The sequence below is a fragment of the Cricetulus griseus genome (genome assembly GCF_003668045.3).
Source record: "Cricetulus griseus strain 17A/GY chromosome 1 unlocalized genomic scaffold, alternate assembly CriGri-PICRH-1.0 chr1_1, whole genome shotgun sequence".
Taxonomy (NCBI): Eukaryota; Metazoa; Chordata; class Mammalia; order Rodentia; family Cricetidae; genus Cricetulus; species Cricetulus griseus.
In genome coordinates, this window is record NW_023276807.1 from 230,368,657 (window position 1) to 230,389,094 (window position 20,438).

General features: G+C 40.1%; 1 protein-coding gene across 1 annotated transcript in view; it reads right to left on the minus strand.

The window, feature by feature from the left end:
* Gtf2f2 (general transcription factor IIF subunit 2) overlaps positions 1 to 20,438 on the minus strand; it is a 126,421-nt gene that overhangs the window by 96,843 nt on the left and 9,140 nt on the right. Inside the window, exons 3-4 of the mRNA XM_027390122.2 lie at positions 9,399 to 9,417; positions 8,105 to 8,249 (exon numbers count right to left, since the gene is read on the minus strand). Of these exons, the coding sequence (XP_027245923.1) occupies positions 8,105 to 8,249; positions 9,399 to 9,417 (164 nt within the window). The remainder of the gene's footprint in view (positions 1 to 8,104; positions 8,250 to 9,398; positions 9,418 to 20,438) is intronic.

Below are 20,438 nucleotides of genomic sequence, written 5' to 3' on the forward strand. Positions count from 1 at the left end.
TCTCTCTACAAATGTAACGCTTATTAAAGCACACTAAGTTAGCATCCCCCATAACTGGGGCCAACAACCCCTAAGGGATCTCAAGATCTTCTGGGTATCCACAAGGTCCCAGCTACTTTTATTAAAATATGTAATTGCCTTTTTAATGCTCTTTTTGATTCTCCAATGACAGTACTAAATCAACAGTGCATAAAAGCAGTGTTGCCCCCACAAATCAGTGACAACAAATTGTATGTCAGTTTGCTTCACTACCTCATACTATAGGCTTTTGGGTTTTGTTGTTGTTTATATTTTTTGAAGTTGGTTTCCGTTCAAAATGTCTCCCTCAAGTATACACACTTAAACATTCTGTAAAGGCAAATGCAAGGAACACACAAAGCCACAAAGCACTTCTGATGTTAGTGGATGGACACACTGGGTGCCAGTGAGTCTGCCTTTCTTTTTGCGAAAAATCATTGTTAACTTGAAAAAAAAAAATCAACTGACAAATAAACCAGTTATTCAGACTCAAGTATCTGGACAAAATTTTTTTCAAAATCGAATGAGAAACATCCTTTCAAAGACAACACCTCAATCATACTTAACAAACAGCTCCTCTAGAATTTTAAGTCTGAAGAGCTTGTGCCCAGGGTCTTAAGTTTAGCAGCTCTAAAATTCCCACATGAAGAGATCCGTAATGCTGCTAATGAACACAAGCACTCTCTGAAGTCTAACCAAACAGCTGGCACTGCAAAGAACCATTCAAGTCCAGGAAGGAAGCAGAACCCAGCTTGGAGCAAAAGGAATATTCCAACAAACAAATTTGTTTGTTTGGATTTGTGGTTGTTTTTCTGGGGGGAGAGGAGGTTGAGACAGGGTCTCTCTATGCAGCTACTGCCTGTCCTGGAACTCCCAGAAATCTTCCTCCTTCTGCTGGACCACCATAGAGATTTTTTTTTTTCTTTTTTGAGACAGGGTTTCTCTCTGTAGCTTTGGAGCCTATCCTGGCACTCACTCTGTAGACCAGGCTGGCCTGGAACTCACAGAGATCAGCTGGCCTCTGCCTCCCGAGTGCTGGGATTAAAGGCGTACACCACCAAAGCCCGGCCACCATAGAGATTTTAATCTGTCAAAAATTAAAAAAATTGGGTTAAACCCAGGCTGTTGTGGCTCGTGTTTTTAATCCCAGCACTTGGAAGGCAGAGGCAGGTGAATCTCTATGAGTTAGAGGCCAGCCGGGTCTACAGAGCAAGTTCCAGGACAGCCAGGGCTGCTACACAAAGATACCCTGTCTGGGTAGAAAGGGCCATCAATATGGCTGTTTCCCAGCTTCTCCTAACTTTTTAGAACAAGGCTAAATAAAATTCTCCAGGAGCCCCATTCTATGGCCATCAGTGATACACACCTACAACTTGAGCAAACAGCAGAGGCATGTTTCAAAGCAGTGGAGAGACAATCTAATGAGAATGTGTTTTGAGTGCTAAAAGGTTCATATGTATCTAAAGAGAGCTGAAATTCAAATCTCTCAAAATCAAGTTTCAGATATTACATTCCCCACAACAGGGCAAAACACAGCAGTTATGCTCCCTACAAACACTCAAAACTTCAACTTAAAATGGAGGGACACCTTACTTCAAGCTTTGCTCACTACCTTGCAAGGCAGAGCCAACCACAGCAGATTCAAAATTCCTTCGAATCAGCTCAGATTTCAATTAGTAATTCAGCATCTTCAAGAAGAATCTTCATCCTAAATATTTTCTTCAAACTTGTATTCTAAGCCATTCTGAGCTGCCATACAGTATCAAAGTAAATGTTCCAGAGCCAATTATCTTGGCTGCTACTTTATCTAGGGAATAGGTTTTTGACAATGTGTAGAGGAGCTAACCAAGCCTCACTGCACACAATGCTGAACTAGGTTGATTAGCAAAGAGAAAGTGAGGGGGGAAAGTTGGGTAAAACTATAATAAACAAGAACAAGAGAACTTTATATTCAGTCCTGAACCTAAAGTATCTTCAAACACTCTGTTAACTTCTAAAAGAGAAAGGCAGTCCATGCAAGTCACTAATAAGCTGTCTCATTTTAAAGCCTGAAGGTATCTCTGGAGCATGTGTGATTCTTAGCAGGTAACAAATATTTTACCACATTCATTCTGCTCAATTCTATTCTACTGGGTACTGTGGCTATAACCCTGAGACCTATCCTCAGCCCAAAAAGCTTAACTAAGGGACAAAATAAGTCATAGAAATCTTACTGCCAGGTGAATCTAAGTGAAGTAAGCATAGTAATCATTTTTCTATTGCTTTGACAAACCACCCTGACCAAAACACTTATAAAAGAAAGCATTTAATTTGGCTTTCAATTTCAGACGTTTACAGTCCATGGTGGTGAAGCAAAAGCATAAGAACATTGATCCACAAGTAGGAGTCAGAAAGGCACACTAGAAATGTTGAGAATCTTCTGAAACCTCAAAGTCTAGCCCCAGTGACACACCTCCTCCAGCAAGGTCACACCTAATCCTTCCCAAACAGTTCCATCAACTGGAGACCACGTAGTCAAATATATGAGCCTATTGGAGCCATTCTCATCCACACCATGACATTAAGGGTTAATAAAGGCTAGCTTCATAAAGCTTATGGCTACAAAAAACAAAAACCTGGCAAGATGAACAACAAGAAGAGCAGAAGCTGCTCAGGAGAAAGCTGTAACAAAGAGAAGGGACTCAGCAGCTGGGACAAGCTGAGGAGAGAGCTGAGCAAAGTCTTAAGAGGTTGAGTTAGTTAAATGATCATCATAAATGTTCCTGTGTGATTTCTACAAGAAATGACCACGCTAGGATTGTGGCAAAGCACAAGAGGAAGCAATCTAATAATTATTATAGACAAGAGTTTATCCTCTTGATAAATTTATAGATAATTTTGGGCTTGAATTTATAGATAATTTGGAATGGAAAAGTGAATGTTTCCTGTCCTCTGGATCTTAGATGATTTACAAGATTGATAATTTACAGATACAGGGCTGGGCATTGGGTACAAAACTAGACCTCTGTCACTGCTGCCACACTGGACCAGGCCTGTCTTGGACTTCTGCTTTCATCCTTGCGTGCATGGGGCTCTTCTCAAGCTGTCAGAATGAGCCTTTACAAGGCAAACTGATTCACCTGATAAATACACAGCATCTCATTCCACTAAGCACACCCCAAAATCTACACAAGGGCTTCTGAATCCCTGCTCCTCAGCCTAAGAACACACTTAGACTCTTCCCTTAGACTCATCTACTCCTCACCTTCCTGCTACTCCCTGGACATGGCAGACTGGCTCTCACAAATGTCCCTGACATTTGTGGTTAAATGTTCCTCTCTGGCCTGAAAGCATCTGGCTGGCTAACAGCAGACTGGTGGTGCTGCCTTCAGCTCCTCTCATAATTGCTTCAATCCTGCAGCTTTCATGCCACTAAAACCCTAAGTACCACATGGGAGACTCACACATTACCAAGTTCTGCTGCCTACTTGATGTGCAGCCTTGGCCCTCTCTAGACCACAGTATCTCTGTGCTGACCCTGAGGAAATGCTTCCCAGAAGATTTCACTCAACGATGCTAGTCTCTAATTAATCATAGCTAATTCTTCTGTTGCAGTTAAGCAAAGGTTTCATTTCCAGATTCTCAATGCAAAAATATCACATAAACAGCTGATAGTCTTTGCTTCCCTCTGAAACTTCTTTACAAGTCAGGCCTCCATCGTGTGTACTATTCTCAACATTAAAAGCTCCCCTAACAGCTCTTTAAACTCAAAGCACTCAACAGCTTTTCCAGCCCAAAGTTCCTAACACCTTCACAATTCTCCCCAAAGAAGAAGGTCTTACCCATCACAGCAATGTCCCACTCTCTGGTTCTAGTTGGCTTTGTTTCTGTGATAAACACCATGACCAAAACGCAAGTTAGGGAGGAAAGGGTTTATTTGGCTTACACTTTCACAACCCCAGTCCATCACTGGGAAGTCAGGGAAAGATCCATGGAGACATCTTCCTTCCTTCCTTCCTTCCTTCCTTCCTTCCTTCCTTCCTTCCTTCCTTCCTTCCTTCCTTCCTTCCTTCCTGGTTCTTGCTTCTTTCTGCAACCAAGGACCACCTGTCTATAGGTGGCACTACCCAGTGGACTGGGCCAGCACACATCAAGCATTAATCAAGGAAATGCCCCCACAGACATGCCCAGGAGCCAATCTGATGAAGACAATCCCACAAGTGAAGTCCCCTCTTGCTAAGTGACTATAGTTTATGTCAAGTTGACAAAAACCAACCAGTGTATACACCTAACCCCATTTCCCCAGACACCCTGTAGTTGGAGATATAGTTCACTTGTTTATATTCACTGCCGCTGTCTCCTCTAACAGGAGGAGCAAGTACTTCAAAGGATGAGACTTTGCTCACTCAAGTTTCCTAAGCACAAAGTAGGCAGTGATATCAGCCTACTGAATTTATGAGCTGCTACCAAATGATTAAAAAGAAAGAATCAGAGCAAAGAAGCCTGTCACTTTTAGAATCTCCTAACCCAGTTTCACCACCATCTGGATGGTCATGCCCCACCCTGGAAACCACTCTAAGCTCTTAGCTTCTGATCCCCTCACATCATCGGAGGCTGTCAGTACAATCTCTGCCATTTCTAGAACACAATCCCAGTTTCTATTCCAACTGCACCAGCTCAAACTTTTCACAGCTGAGCTTCTCTGTTTTAACTGGGACTCTCTTCTAGATCCATTAGGCAGAGCAAAATGATAAACAGGTGAAATGAAGGCCGAAGGAAGACTGGTCAGCAACAAGTCAACATTCAGAAAACGAATGTTATCTTTGTTTCCTTCTCTCCTATTCATGCAATTATTCATGTACTCCAAGGACTCCAAATCTCAGCACTTCTGAAGACATTCCCAATACCTTCAGGCAAAGTACATGCTTTTCTCTCTACTGAGCCCATTCAAGGACTCACTGCAGCAATTGTTACCAAACATTGGCTGCCCCAGTGGACAGGAATCTGGTCCTGTTCTAGCACAGGACCTGGCATTAGAAAATTTGTGCAACAGATAAATGAAGACTTTGTCCAGGATTGGCAGTTATAAAGAAAATTTGGGCAAAAGATGCTCAGTGGGCTGAGTTGTGGTGGCACACGCCTTTAGTCCCAGCACTTGGGAGGCAGAGACAGGCAGATCTCTGTGAGTTTGAGATCAGCCTGGTCTACAAGAGCTAGTTCCAGGACAGCCTCCAAAACCACACAGAAACCCTGCCTCAAGAAAAAAAAAAAGATGGCTCAGTGGGTGAGGGGAACTGCCCCAATCATAGCAACCTGAGCTTAAATCTGGGACTCACATGGTAGAAACAGAAAACCAACTCCCACAAGCTATCCTCTGAGCTACAACACACACACACACACACACACACACACACACACACACACACACACACACTTTTTTGCATGCCTACACACATAGACAAAAAATAAATGTAATTTAAAATAAACTGAACACACAAAATGAAGGGTTACAAAGGGAAAGTACATGAGACATTTCCAGAGATAGAGATAAAAAGACACTAGAGATCCCCACAAACCGCTGAGTTGGGAAATTAACCTTCCAGAAGTTCACATAGAAATGCAGACATAGAACCAAACAAGACAGTTATTCACTCATGAACAAATTAATTAGGCTGATAAAACGTTAATGCTATGAAAACAGTTTTTATTAGGGGATAGCATTATAAAGTATATGGTTAGTTTTACTAATTCCATCTCCCACAGACATTCCAATCTGTAAAACTCAAAGATAGCTCAAAGAAAGTCTCAAAAACCAACAAAATTAAATTAACAGAAGGAATAGTTATTAAAACTAAAGCTCTATACATACTGAACTTAAAAAAACACTGTAATTTTCTTATAAAAGTCCACATTTTTACAGACGGGTATATTATCTAAACTAGAGCTTAGAATATTTTTTAAAAAACATTTATCTGTGTATGTGTTCACATACATGTGTGTAGATGTGTGTTTGAAGGGCAAAGGCTAACATGGGTTATCTTCCTCAATTATTTTTCCATATGGTGTATGTGTGTGTGATTCGAGGTGTAGGCCCACAGGCACAATGTATGCATGGGTGTGGAGACCAGAGGCTGATGTGAGGTGTCTTTCTTCATCACCCTACAGCTTATTTTTTGAGACAGGTTTCTCACCAAACCTAGAGCTCACAGATTCAGCCAAACAGCCAGCAAGCTCCAAAGATCCACCTTTCTGGTGATGTTAAGTAGTGGATCTAAGCACTGTTCTAAGCATTTGAATACATTTATAATTTAAGTACAAATAATTATCCAGATTTCACAAAGGAAGAACTTAAAGGACAAGTAGGTACAAAGAAAGTCAAGGGCAATGACTTGCAAAAGAAAATAAACAGGAAAGGAAACAAACAAAAATCCCATCTACAATGTAAGTTTCTGACTACAAAAAGTTCCTCCACTTCTGCAATGCAAGAACACACTGTCCAAACAATCTTCCATGTATTTTGTTCTATAAATTCATATCCAAATGGGAATTAAGTTCTTCTCAGGTAATGGTCTAATTTTCATGCACCACAAGAAAAATACAAGAACAAAATAACTGCATGAAATAAGACACACAGGCTGACACAACAGTAGGACAGTCTGTATCCTTTCTGTACCCTGTGCCAAGATAAGCCCAAAACCAGAACCACTGGGAGCACACTTGTTACCAGAAACAGGAACACAAAATGTTCACCAAGACTACACTGAAGAATTTAAAAGATGAAAACTAAAGAACAATTTTTGAGGACAACATATGTTAGTTTTCTAAATCACAGAGCTAAAGCATTCTTTGAAAAAACTAGTCACATAGTTATAAAAAAATAGAACAAAGATATTTTTTTCCACTAGGCAAGTTTGAGCCTCTCTTGAAACTCTGCCTCTGCCTTGCTCAGTCACAGAAGTAGAGCAGCCTCACAGGGTCAACAGCCTTCAGTCCTATCATTCCAAAGACTAACTGCAGACTGCTTGTTTGTACATGCACTGCGCCCTGAACAGTGGAACTCATTATAAATGGCTATTGACTAGCTGAACCTTCTCCAACATAAAAGTCTATCTTCTACCTCCCTGAACACACTACACAACAAATTAGTGCAGCAACAGAATAATAAAAGTAAAATCAATCCTTTAGCTCTGGCCTCATGTCATCATCATTTTAGATTCTCCATCAAGGGAAAAAGAAAGACTATACAGCTACTGGAATTCTAACAGACCTACTACAAATCTAATAGATCATCAGTTCACACAGTTACTAAAATTCAAGCTTTGACAAAAAATGCTTCGTGAGGCTTTTTTAAAAAGCAGCAACATTCTTGGCATACATAATGTCTTGTAGTTTGCTTTAAAATGCTTGAACTACAATAATTTTTTCTCATACATAATCTAACTTTTTGAAATGAGAAAATTAATTCTACTGAATGAAGAGGGAGTGCTGCTTTAACAGCAATGTTGTAAATTCAATGAAAGATGAAGGTAAGAAACTAATGAAAACAAGCCAGCAAGTTTTCTTCCACATTTAATTCACAAACTGAACCAACTGCTCCAGGCTTACTGAACTGTTAAAATGTCACACTGCTATCACACACAATTTCAAAACTATACTTCATTCATTCTGCAAGCTAATGCCAATCAAAGTTAATCTTTATAAAATATAAAGGTTTCTCAAAACACAAAGCACACAAGCACAAAAATGCAAACAAACCCATTTCCTAAAGTAAGCATTGTATAAACCGTAACTTGCATTTGCCCTGTGTCAATTCAGCAAGGCAAGCCAGGGCTGCCTTAGCTTGGCAAGACTCAGAATCTCAAGTGGCTCAACTCCACACTCTTCCATCTACTTTGTTCTATACGGTCATAGCCAAATGAGTATGAATCTCTTCTCAGGTAATGGTCAAATTTCATTCATCACAAGAAAAATACAGGAGCAGAAAGACTGCATGGCATGAGACACACAAGTAGACAAAACAATAGGTAGTAACAACCTTAAACAAACAGGGATGCAGGAAGAGACAGATATACTGGAATTGTAGGACATTAATTCTGGTCCCCCTTACCTGAGGAGCTCTCGGTAAATACTGTTAACGTCTGTCCTCCAACACTTTGCAAGACAAATGGATGCTCTCTAGGAGCACTGACTGAAGCTGGTTTCCCACCAATATCATGAATATTTGCAAGATCCTCGTTTAAAGTAAACGATACCTAGTGGACAAATTAAAATGCTTATTAAAATAGAAATTTATATTCAAAGTATCTACACAGACATTTTGATTGTAAATTAATTTTTAAACTTTTAAAAGATGTGAGTTGAGTCTCTTAAACATTTATTTCTTAAATGTCACCCTGAAATCCTTAATTCTTAAGCTATAAACAGAAGAGTTATTTCCTATGTGTCAGAATAATGGAGCTTGTCTACCAATGTCTTCTCTGGTCTGTGGTTTTAGAAGTCTTTCCAGAACTCGACCGACATTACTTTTTTACTAACACAGTCCCTAAGACCTAGCATTTGTTGAATGAGTATTTTAATAGTATCTGAAAAGGGTAAGGGCCAAGCTAGTTATTCTAAAAAGCTTAAACACTATGCACAGGACAAATTTCATTTTTAGGTTTAACAACTATGCATGAATATATGCTACTATTTTATTTTAAATACTTTAAAATATTCCATTTTGAAGAATAATTCAGTCATATGGTATAGAATAAAGGTATTCTTTCCAAATGATTTATCATATGCCATCTCTCCCTGAAAGAGCATATTATGTATTAAAAATATTTATAAAATCATTGGCTGTCTAACCATATAGGAAGACCATGAATTACTAACTATACAGCTACTATTTATAATTTGTACCATGTATGTGATAGGTATGTGTATGGGATAGGTACCACATACACAGTACAACTCATACTCAATAGTTTAAAATCTAACATTCTTAAAATTCCACATCAAATGTCTCTGTCCCACAGAAGTAATGCTGAAGTTTTACTAAAGCCATATTCTGTTTCACAATGTTAGGGCAAAGAAGAAAAATGCTCAGACTGAATTAAAAGAGTCCACTCATTCATCCAAGTAGCATTTATACCTTTATGTATTCCTGACCAACCAGACATTCATTTCAATTAGAGTTTTCCAGAATGCAAACAACTATTATTGATGATTAAATGCTCTCCCTGTGGCTTGTTGTTGTGAAACAGAATCTGAGGTAGCCTAGGCTGGCCTGGAACTTACTAAGTTAGCAGAAGATGTCCTTGGACTCCTGATCCACCTGCCCCTTCCTCCCAAGTGCTGGAATTACAGGAATACCAGGCACAGCTCATAATATCAATAAAATTTTCATATAAATAACTCACCTCAGTCCTTCCTTGATTCCTAAAAGAAAAAAAAATTAAAATGACTTAGATTGCATATTACTTTCATATATAAGGAAAAAACCTAAAGACATGTCCATTCTTACTGCATAAAACATTAAATTTATTTCAACTAATGTTTATCTTTTGCTCCTATTTGTAATCCTGTAAGAAAAGATTGTCAAAGTAACCCCACATATTTAGTTTATGAACTTGTACCATAAAATACTACTAAAACTTCTCCTAATTATATTAACTAAATAATGATCTTCTAATTCTTATTATTTCTACGGATTTTTAGCCTCTAGTAGCGCACTACTTTGTCTGCCTGAAAAGATTTCATTTATCTAACAACTCTTGTTTTTTTTAAAGATTGAATTTAGAGAGATGGGTGTCTTGCTTGCATGTAAGTATATGCACTGCATACATGCCTAATGCCAAAGAGACCAGAAGATCATGTCAAATGCCTTGGAAATGTACTTAAAGACAATTGTGAACCACCATATGGGTGCTAGGAACCAAACCTGGGTCAAGCACTCTGAACTTCTAGTCATCTTTCTAGCCCCTATCTAAGAAAATCTTAAAATCACAAATAAACAATCAGGTCTCGCTGGAAGAATGAAGCAAAGCAATGGAAGAATTGGGCTAGGGTGTTGCTTAGTGTAAAAGCACTGGGTTCAATCCTAGGACTTCCCCCTCCAAAACAAAAAAGGGGAGGAATGAAAAGATGGAGGGAGGGAGAAGGGGAAGAAATAAATAAAAAAGAGAGTTAAGGATCAACTGTGGAAGACCTTTAATATCACAGCCCAAAGCATAGACTTTTTTTTTTAGGCAATGATGATCCGCAGACACTATTTGAACAAAAAGAAAGAGCAAAAACAAGTTTAAAGATGATCCAACACACTTGACTTGTACCAGGAAATATACTGAAGTAAAGACTGAGGTGCAAAGACGAAGCAGAAACTGCTATTTCTCCTGGACACTCAGCTTACTTCTAACCTGCTATCACTAAATCCCTCATTCACTCTTTACATTACAAGTCTTCTACATCCATTAGGCACTGACAAGAAGCACAAGTCCTTGTCCGAATAAGTCCCAGAGCAGTCTGCAACATCAACCTGCCAGGTAAGATGAATCCACTGGTGTAACGGTGGCTTGTCTGTTTCAGGGATAGCAACTGCTCTTTGACTGCATTTGAGCCAGCTCCACAAGAAGGGAATTCATACTTGATATTTTAAACCTGGTTAAAAATCCATGGCTGATGGCACTGGAGATGGCTCAAGGGTTAAGAGCACTTGTTGCTCTTGCAGAGGACCCATGACTATATCCTTGCACCCACACAGTGGCTCACAAACATCCTATCTCTACTTCCAGGTGATCCAAAATCCAAAATCCTCTAATATACATGCAGGCAAAATAAGCATACACATAAAATAAAAAATAAAAATAAACCACAGCAGAGGGGTGAACTTAATACTGTTATTTAGCTAAAATGTCATGGTGCCAAGCTGCCTTCTAAGTATTTATGTTTATACTCATAAAGCTATGCTACTCCCAGCCTTAATAAGAGCACCTCTCTTTGCAGCAAACAGTGGTGAATGCAGAGGCCACGGCTGCTCAAGGGGCTAAGAAAAGTGATGAATAAGTACTCATTCCTCAACAGGACATTTACATCACTGCCTCTGAGACTCGGGAAACAGGGAGGAAGGGAAGGCAGAAAGAAGTCAAGGGCCAGAAGACAGAGAGAAGGGCTGTGAAATGCTATTTTCTGATCATGGCACAACCAATGTGGACATAACCTCAGAGCAACTACGGCTGTCTACAATGAGCCGCATAAGACTTGGGGCCCTTCCCTTCCCTGATGAACTACTACTGATGCAGTCTAGGGGAAGGGCACTCTTGAGTTGTGTATTCACTGAGGAGCTTTGAGGCTCCAGAAGACAGTTCCAAACCGATGGTCCCATAGGTGATCCTGGTTAAAATTGGTGGCTCTCAAGAACAAAACAAACAAAACCAAAAGGATAACAAAATCATGAATGGGATTTTGGGAAGGGAGAGAAGTATTATGGGTGGGAGATTAGAGAAGTGAGATTCTGATAACCAGAATGCATGTCATACAGGTGTGAAATTATCAAAGAACAAACTCAGTAAAAGGCTAGCCGGGTGTTGGTGGTGCACGCCTTTAATCCCAGCACTCGGGAGGCAGAGGCAGGCAGATCTCTGTGAGTTCGAGGCCAGCCTGGTCTCCAGAGCCAGGATAGGCTCCAAAGCTACACAGAGAAACCCTGTCTCGAAAAACAGAAACCAAAAACAAAAAAAGGCGAATGAAGAGTTAAATCCATAAAGAATTATAAACAAGTAATTGGTATCTTGTCAAACTGATCCAACAGAGGTACATACAGTGTAGAAGGCACAGGGTCCTTGTACTCAGATAAGTACTACGGAAACCAGGGATATTAAACAAGCAGGAATGTCTCTTCAAGAGAAGAGAGACACAACCTGTTTTCTACCCAGAAGGTTGGGAATGGATTAACAGCCTGGTGACCTATCTACAGGCCTAGGCCACATCTGACTCAGTTATACCTCCCCAGATCTTTACCTTGAGCATTGTTTGTCACTCAACAGAATCTGTGGTGGTTTGAAAGAGAATGGCTTGCATAGGCTCATTGATTTGAATAATTGGTCACTAAGTATTCATCAAATCACCATCTTTATGGGAGATGTCACATGTGCTTTTATATATACATGGTACCCTCTGTGCTGTCTGTATGACCTAGACCACACCAGATCGATCCCTAGGCCCTTAAGATATAGAGCCCATATTTATGGACGAGGTCACATGTACTTTGCAAAAGTTTCAATGTAGTCATGCCTAAATGTTATTTTGCACAAGACTGAGTTGTTATTAGGAAACTTTTTTCCAAAATTGTACTGTACTTAAAAGATGCCCCAAATAAACTGCCCAGTGTCAGACTGTAAGTTTGAACTGACAGCGGCCATTGAGTCTTGTTGAATGGGATTGTCTTCTTGCCTCATGCAGATCATTACTTTGCTGGTGTTTACAGACAGACAGACAGACAGACAGACAGACAGACAGACAGACAGACAGACAGACAGACACACACACACACACACACACACACACACACACACACACACACACACACACACACTATAGTACATTGTCAAGAAGTGCAGACTAAAAAGCCAGGAAAAGAGGAAATAAGTAGAAGACAGGGATCAATAAAATGGAAAAATTTCAGGCTAATATAGACTATTCCAATTAAACATCAAAATAAGAAAGTATCTAGCTCATCCTCTAACACAAGAAGAGCAGCCTAATATTAAGTAGTAAAAGGGCCTTTAATCAAAGTAAGGAGTCTAAGTTATTTATGGGTATGGGTGTTTTGCCATGTGTATGTAGTGTACCCAGGCCCTTATTTCAGAGAGGGTGTTAGATCGCTTGGAACAAGAGTCACAGTTGTGAATTGCCATGTGGATGGTGCTGGGAATTGAACCTGGGTCCTATGGAAGAGCAGCCAGTGCTCTTAACTGCTGAGCCGTCCATCTCTCCAGCCCCTAGCTGTCTATAAATTCTTAAAACATTTTATTACCAATTTCTCAGCCTTTCTTTACATATTTGGAAAATATTATGGAAAAGAGGGAAAAACTTAAGATTTCACATAAATGAATTTCCATCTTCTTTTACAACACTTGAAGATTGGCAACAACGGCTTCGAATTCTACTTGACAACAAACAACCCCACACATGAGCTTGGGTCAGGCACTGAACTGGCCACAGTCCTTTTCTGAACTTACTTCTTGAGGTGTATGGTGCAGCTACCTTTAAGACACAGAGATGCAAACAGAGAAGGGCAGAAGATCACATTACAATGTTTACTGACCTGAATGGAGGTGAACATAAAAGTCACAGAAAAAGGGATGAAGGTTTGAACCAGGTGGAGGTAAAATGAAGGAAGAAGTTCACAGTGGGTTGTTGAGCTGTCAGAACTGACAGAAGAGGAAATGGCTGCAAGTGGGCAGCAAATGAAAACGGATGAATTAAAGATCACATTGACATTTCCAGTCTGGGTAACTAGAAAAATCACCCAGATGCAATTAGAGAACACAGGAGGGGAGGGGAGCTTCCTTTTTACATAATTACAGCAGCAACTTAGCTGGAATGAGGACAGATTAATGAGCTCTGACAGGTTAACTTCATAGGAAAAAAAAGGCCGTCTTTGAAAAACTGTAACCTTTTTTTTAAAGGTGGATGCAAATAGCTTTGCCTTGGTGTGTGTAGTGTATGACGTACAGTGTATGAAGTACACAAGACTTTACTGTTCCACATTAAAACTATCATGTATCTCTTGCCTAATGATCTGTGGCTAAAATGGCCAACACCAACTAGTTTCCTAAACAGTATCTTCAAAGAGCAATGAGTAAGTATATGGCTCATCCTTCAGAGTTTATCAAAATGCTACTTATTTCCTCATTCATTACTCTGAGCCATTTCTCAATACCCACAGCACTTCTTCAAAACAAAAACAAAAATCATGTCTTTGTTCTTTACTTTTTTTTTTTTTGGGGGGGGGGTTTCGAGGCAGGGTGTCTCTCTGTGTAGCTTTGGAGCCTATCCTGGCACTCACTCTGGAGACCAGGCTGGTCTTGAACTCACAGAGATCTGCCTGCCTCTGCCTCCCGAGTACTGGGATTAAAGATGTGCACCACCAACGCCCGGCTGTTCTTCACTTTTAAAGTATTTCTTGGGTCTGATACCAAAAGGTCACAAGTTCTTATTATCACTGACAGAAATAAACTTCTTCCTTTTCCCAGTTAAGAAAACCAACCAAATAATATGAAATCATCAACTACATTGTAGCGGCTCTGCTGCCTGAACAATTAAGCTCAAAAGCCATTTAGTAATACCAAGTTAGACAGATACCTGAGGTAGGCTGGAGAGTAAAGTCTTGGTCCAAATGGAGTGAAGATAATGTACTTAGGGTTGAGTGACAACCTGGAGCAAGTTGTTAAAGCAAACCTGGATGAAGAAGGGCTTCTCCATAAAGGAATGGCTTGGCTGGAAGTGTGCACAGAAGTAAGGGCATCTATAGAGGAAGGCACCTGAAATATACTGCGACACTCCCACCAGCGCGAGAAAGCAGCTCTCTGGAGGAAACCTAGTAGAGTGAGGACACATCCCTGTGAGCAGAGCAAATGGAGCCCACCTTGAAGAATAAGCTAACACAGGATGAAAAGGCATTCATACATCAGAATAAAGGATAGAGCAGAAAACTGTGATTCAATGAACAAACCAGAATCCATAAGTTCATACTAAAATAAATGAGTCAACTAAAATTTTGATGAGGTACAGATAATTTATATGGTACCACCCCACAGAATATACTATAAAAAAGTAAAGGGTAACTTTAGAATCAAGAAACTAGAAAGGAGACAACCTGTAAACGAGTGGTTATATTACTACTACATGAAAGAGGACAGAATGCAAGCATGCCAATCCCTCTAGAATGTCAGAAAACACCCGGCTGTACTTTGTCACACTCTTGCCAAAGAGACATGACTCAAATCTAATCATCACGAAGAACCATCAAACAGATGCACATCCAGTAAAATTACTGCCTGGTAAATAGCAGCAACATCGAAGCTTACATTAGAAAGGTCCAGGAAAGAGTTCAGGATGCTCCAGGTTGAATGAAGGTCATTTTTTAAAAACACTATGACAGAATGTAATCTAAGATTCTAAACTGGATTATTGTGTTATAAAATAATTCTGAGATGACTGAAAAAGCTGGATGAAGTCTAAGTATAAGGGGTAGTACTACTGGACGGTAACCTGCTGGTGTGGAAATCTATGTGACTACATAAAGGACATTTTTGTAGAGAACACGTATTACAAGTAGTTCTGAGTGACCAGGCATATTTCAGCACCAGGGTCTTAAATGGGTCATGGGAAAAGTGCTTTTTAGAATTCTTCTAACCGTCGTATAGCTTAAGAAAAACTTGAGACAGTCTATGTAGCCCAGGCTGACCATGAATTCACTACACAGCTGAGAATCACCCAGGCATGCACCAGCACATCCAGAGCTTCTACCAACTGAGCTGCATCCCTAACCTTAAGTCTATTTTCAAATAAAGGAGTCCAATAATTAAAAACTGTGCCTAGCATATTTAAATAATCCCTACTATGGAATGAAACTTATCCTTGCTTACCAATCTTTGCATTGCTAACTGGGTCCATGGGATAAATTCCTAGAAATTGATGAGACTGCTGGGATCAAGGCAAGAGTATTTTATTTTTTACCTTTCACTTTCATCATCCCAATTCTGTCTCTCTTTCTGTGTGCGACTGTGTCTGTGTCTGTGACAGCAGCAACAAGAACTGTTAACAATGTCCAAGATGTAAAATACCTACCAGGGAATAGTGGTTTCCAACTCCATTTTGTAGTGAGCAGCAACACTATATAATGTGTGTACTGCATATATCGCTACATAAATAGATACACATGGACATGATCTTTCGAGCACTTTGTGCTAACATAAATGCTTACCAGCAGTGTAAATTCCTTATGGATTATTCAGTCTTATCTCACTGATGTCTAATTTGCAGGTTTTTATTATTGATGGGCTCCAAATGACCTACGATATTAAATCTATTGGGCAATAAAGTTATGAATCAGGTGTCTCTGATAAAGACATGTAAGTATAGTACTCAAGATTGTAGGTGTAATGTGGCACAAACAAAACACAGAAAACTGAAGTGCTCTGAGACAGGATGGTAATATAAAATTAAAGAAGCTAAAGCGGTATAAACTCAAGTGGGATACATGCTGGATGCCCAAAAGCACAAAATAATCAAAAGCACAGAGGATCAGGACATCTCATAAATTGATGAACATAAATGGTCAAATTCCAACTGTTTAAGTAGGGTGTCTCTCCGCATACTCACAGCCAGACGCCCCATTTCTCAGGCATTAAATGGGCACTAAATTTGAGGAAAGCTGCTTCTCCAGGTGCATGTTTCCTTTCTCCCCTCTGCCTCTCTGTCTCTCCACCCACAGCCCTGCCTGAGTAGAGATGACCCAGCAGCACACTGTGCACTGCAGATCTTCCTAGCTTCTGGCCTATGCTGCACAACACACTCTCCTGACCTCAGGAGATCTGAGATAGGGAGGAAGTCCACCTACATCTCATGGTGCCCACTGTATGTGACATATATATGTGCTGTGTGTTATGACTTACCAACTAAGCACTTTATACATGTACAGTAAACATGAGGTATTAATAATTGCCCTTTTAACAGATGAGAAAACAGAGGGTAAATAATTTATCCCCAAATACATAGCTAGTTGGTAACATGGTCAGGATTGAACTTCCAATCTGACTTATGGGTTCATGCACCTAATTATTGTACCACACTGCCTTTCTAAACCCTTTATCTTTTTTAAATCAACACTGCAGTCCCCCACAACATATACACATAGACAACTGTAACTGCCTACTTTTCATCTTAAAAATCAGTAACTGATCATGTATCTTCTAGTCATGAAAATATTTGAATAGTAGTTTACCTGTAGTGCCCTAATTCTCTCAACTGTCCTAAATCTTTCAAATGTTTGTTCTTCATAAGGCATAGACTGAAATACTCTCCTCCCCACTCCCTGATCCCATCCACTTCTCTCTAAGAGCAGCAGTAAGAATGGAACATATGCCTGCACTGTGAGCTAACAGGCAAAAAGAAGAGTGAGACCATCACTGCATTTCATTCTAAACAAACATCTATTAATGGAGACTTCAGTTTACAGCCATAAAAGTCTGATGACTCATATCAACTCAAATTGTGACAACTTAGTCACAGGCACTGCTAAGTCACTCCTCACCCATTCTACATTTACCAATGGTGAACTTAGTACATCAGCAATAGCAGTAAAAACTCAAGTCAACTAAGAGTGCGAACAAGACCCACAGAAGATGCAGCTGCAGATACTTGGGTCATGTTGTTTTCCACCGTCTCTCCACTGCAATCTCAGGAAACTAGTTACTATAGGCGTGCTATTATTAAAGAGGTCAGCTCTTCTGTAGGGCAAGATTGTGTCAGTTTGGGTAGATAGAGCACACACACGCACGCACGCGCACACACACCACAATTATCTTATCTGCTCTTTATATTGTATATTGGCATAGAAACTAATCCTTGATGGGCAGTGGTGACCCATGCCTTTAATCCCAGCACTTGGGAGATGGAGGCAGAAGCAGGAGAATCTCAGTTAGTTCAAGGTCAGCCTGGTCTACAAAGTGAGTTTCAGGACAGCCAGGACTGTTACACACAGAAAAACCCTGTCTTGAAAAACACATTAAAAACAACAACAACAAAACTACTCCTCGGGGGCTGGAGAGATGGCTCAGAGGTTAAGAGCACTGGCTGCTCTTCCAAAGGTCCCGAGTTCAATTCCCAGCAACCACATGGTGGCTCACAACCATCTACAATGAGATCTGGTGCCCTCTTCTGGGGTGTAGGTAGAACACTGTATACATAATAAATAAATAAAATCTTAAAAAAAAAAAAAAAAACTACTCCTCATCAACCACAAGATCACACTTAAAAAAAAATTGTCATGTTTACCTTTTCTTCACTGTAATTGATTAAATTAATTTCAAGTCACTTCTACTAAGGATTTTCTTTCTAAAGAGACCCAAAGAACAGGGATACTAGCCATGCACTCCCGGAGGAGATACCGGAAAACAGACCAATATATAAACCAAAGCCTGAAGCCGGCATACAACAGTGAATGACAATGAGAACACAACCAGAGTTCTGTACTATGTTCTGAAATTAGCAACACTGAGCCTAAGGAGTCTGAGAATTCAGTAGAATAAACAAAGATGCTTTAAAACTGCATCCATATGTTACACATCCAAAATAATCAGGATGCAATTTAGAGGCTTACACACCAAACTGTCACCACCTCCAAGGAGTGAATGGGAAATCCAGATGACATTTTAGCTTATATAAAGATGATTTAAAAAAAAAAATTAAGGGAATGTATTCCTTCCATAAGAAAACACATATATACAGTATTTCTATGGGACTTCGGGTGGTCAAGAGTAAACAATACCGTTTTATTTATAAAAACTAGCCCTGGTAATGTACAGTATATACACATAAACACAGTAACATTTAGGTAACCACAGTTTATTGTCAAACTAGGATACTCAGTGGAATGAAACCAGACACTTCAATAATGACCCAGGAAAACCTATCAATGGGGACTGATCCAAGCAAACCTGTAGGTATGGCCACCTATGAATACTAGATGCAACTATGTAAGGCATCTGCTTTAAAATGAAGGGGAAAGGGAGCTTTAAATTTCCCACTAATGTGCAGGGAATCACAGGGTTGGCCTGGTCTAGTTGCCTTGAGAGGCATGTGTCAGGTTTTTTCAGGTTCCCGAGAAACTGAGGCACTCCCTCAGGCAGTGAAGGATTCAGGCCATCTGTGTGTCCTAGCATTCCCTAGAAGCCAATGAAACATAGAGAACAGTGGTTCCCAACCTTCCTAATGCTGCGTACAACCCTCTAATACAGTTCCTCATGTTGTGGTGACCCCCCAACCATAAAATTATTTTCGCTGCTTCTTCATAACTAACTTTGCTACTGTTATGAACTGTAATGTAAACATCTGTTTTCCGATGGTCTTAGGTGACCACTGTGAAAGGGTAGCTCAACCAAAAGGGTAGTTCTACCAAAGGGTAGAACCGATGATATAGAAGCTTGGCTAAACAATTTGTCTTAGACATTAATCTTAGGTACCACATCTAGCTTGCAATCATCATTGTATCCTGGCAACCACCATTTGTTTTAGTAAGTGTAGAAAGTCTGATTGCTCGAAATAAACTTGTCTCAGCCTCAGTCTTGCTGAGAACCCTCTGACCCAGCCTGACTGACATTCCCTTTGGTGACCCTGCCTCAGTAAGCAAGCACTGGTGCTTATACCAATGAAGAAGAATGGAAGCACAGCCATCACTGCTCATTTGAACAACACCTGCAACATCTTACTTCAGTGATCAATGCAAAACTTGGGGCTTTCATGACTTCCCTGAAACTTGTTCCTGTACATCTCAGTCTCTCACACCAAGAGAGATCTGACATTCCTCCAATAGGCATGGTCTTGTACAGAAATGCAATGTTCATGGTAAGGACATATCTTAGTTTACAAAGCCGTTCAACAAACCCTACTGTCTTATAAACACTGTCCTGTGAGTTGGGAGGTATTATTAATATTATTATTAATATCCACCCTTCACAAATAAGGACGCTAATGCTTAGAAGAGTAATTCCCAGAGCTAACTGTTGTTTGAACTGTTTTTTTACTCTTTTGGCTCTTTGGGGGGCCCGCCACCCACCACCCAAACAAATCACACATGGAGTCTTATTATTAGTGATGACTGCTTTGCCTTAGCTTGGCTTGTTTCTACCCCTTCTACCTTTTCCCTCTGGGCCTTTATCTTTCTTACTTCTGTATACATTACTTTTGGTCTTACTCTGTGCTTGGCTTGGTGGTTGGGTGGCTGACCCCTCATGTCCTCCTTTCCTTGTTCTCTTGTTGCTACCTCCTTTCCTTGGTTCTCCTTCTATTTATACTCTCTGCCTGCCAGCCCTGCCTATCCTTGCTCCTTCCTCGCTATTGGCCATTCAGCTCTTTAATAGACCATCAGGTGTTTTAGACAGAAAATTGCAGCTTAACAGCTAAACAAATGCAGCATAAACAAATCTCACACGCCTTAAAATAACATTCCCCAACAGTCAACAGCTATGTACAACTACTACTCAGGAGGAGAAGCCAGGTCCTGTGTCCAGTGAAGTCACACACACCACATGACAAGGGCTTCAGTGTATAAATGAAGCCTTTTGCCTTTGCCTTGACTTTCTTCAATGACACGTATCTCAGCTTTCATCTTGGTATGGGCTCCCATTTCAGTAAAACTTAACATAAGAAATTAAGTCCTTCTAACATTTCTAGGAGAT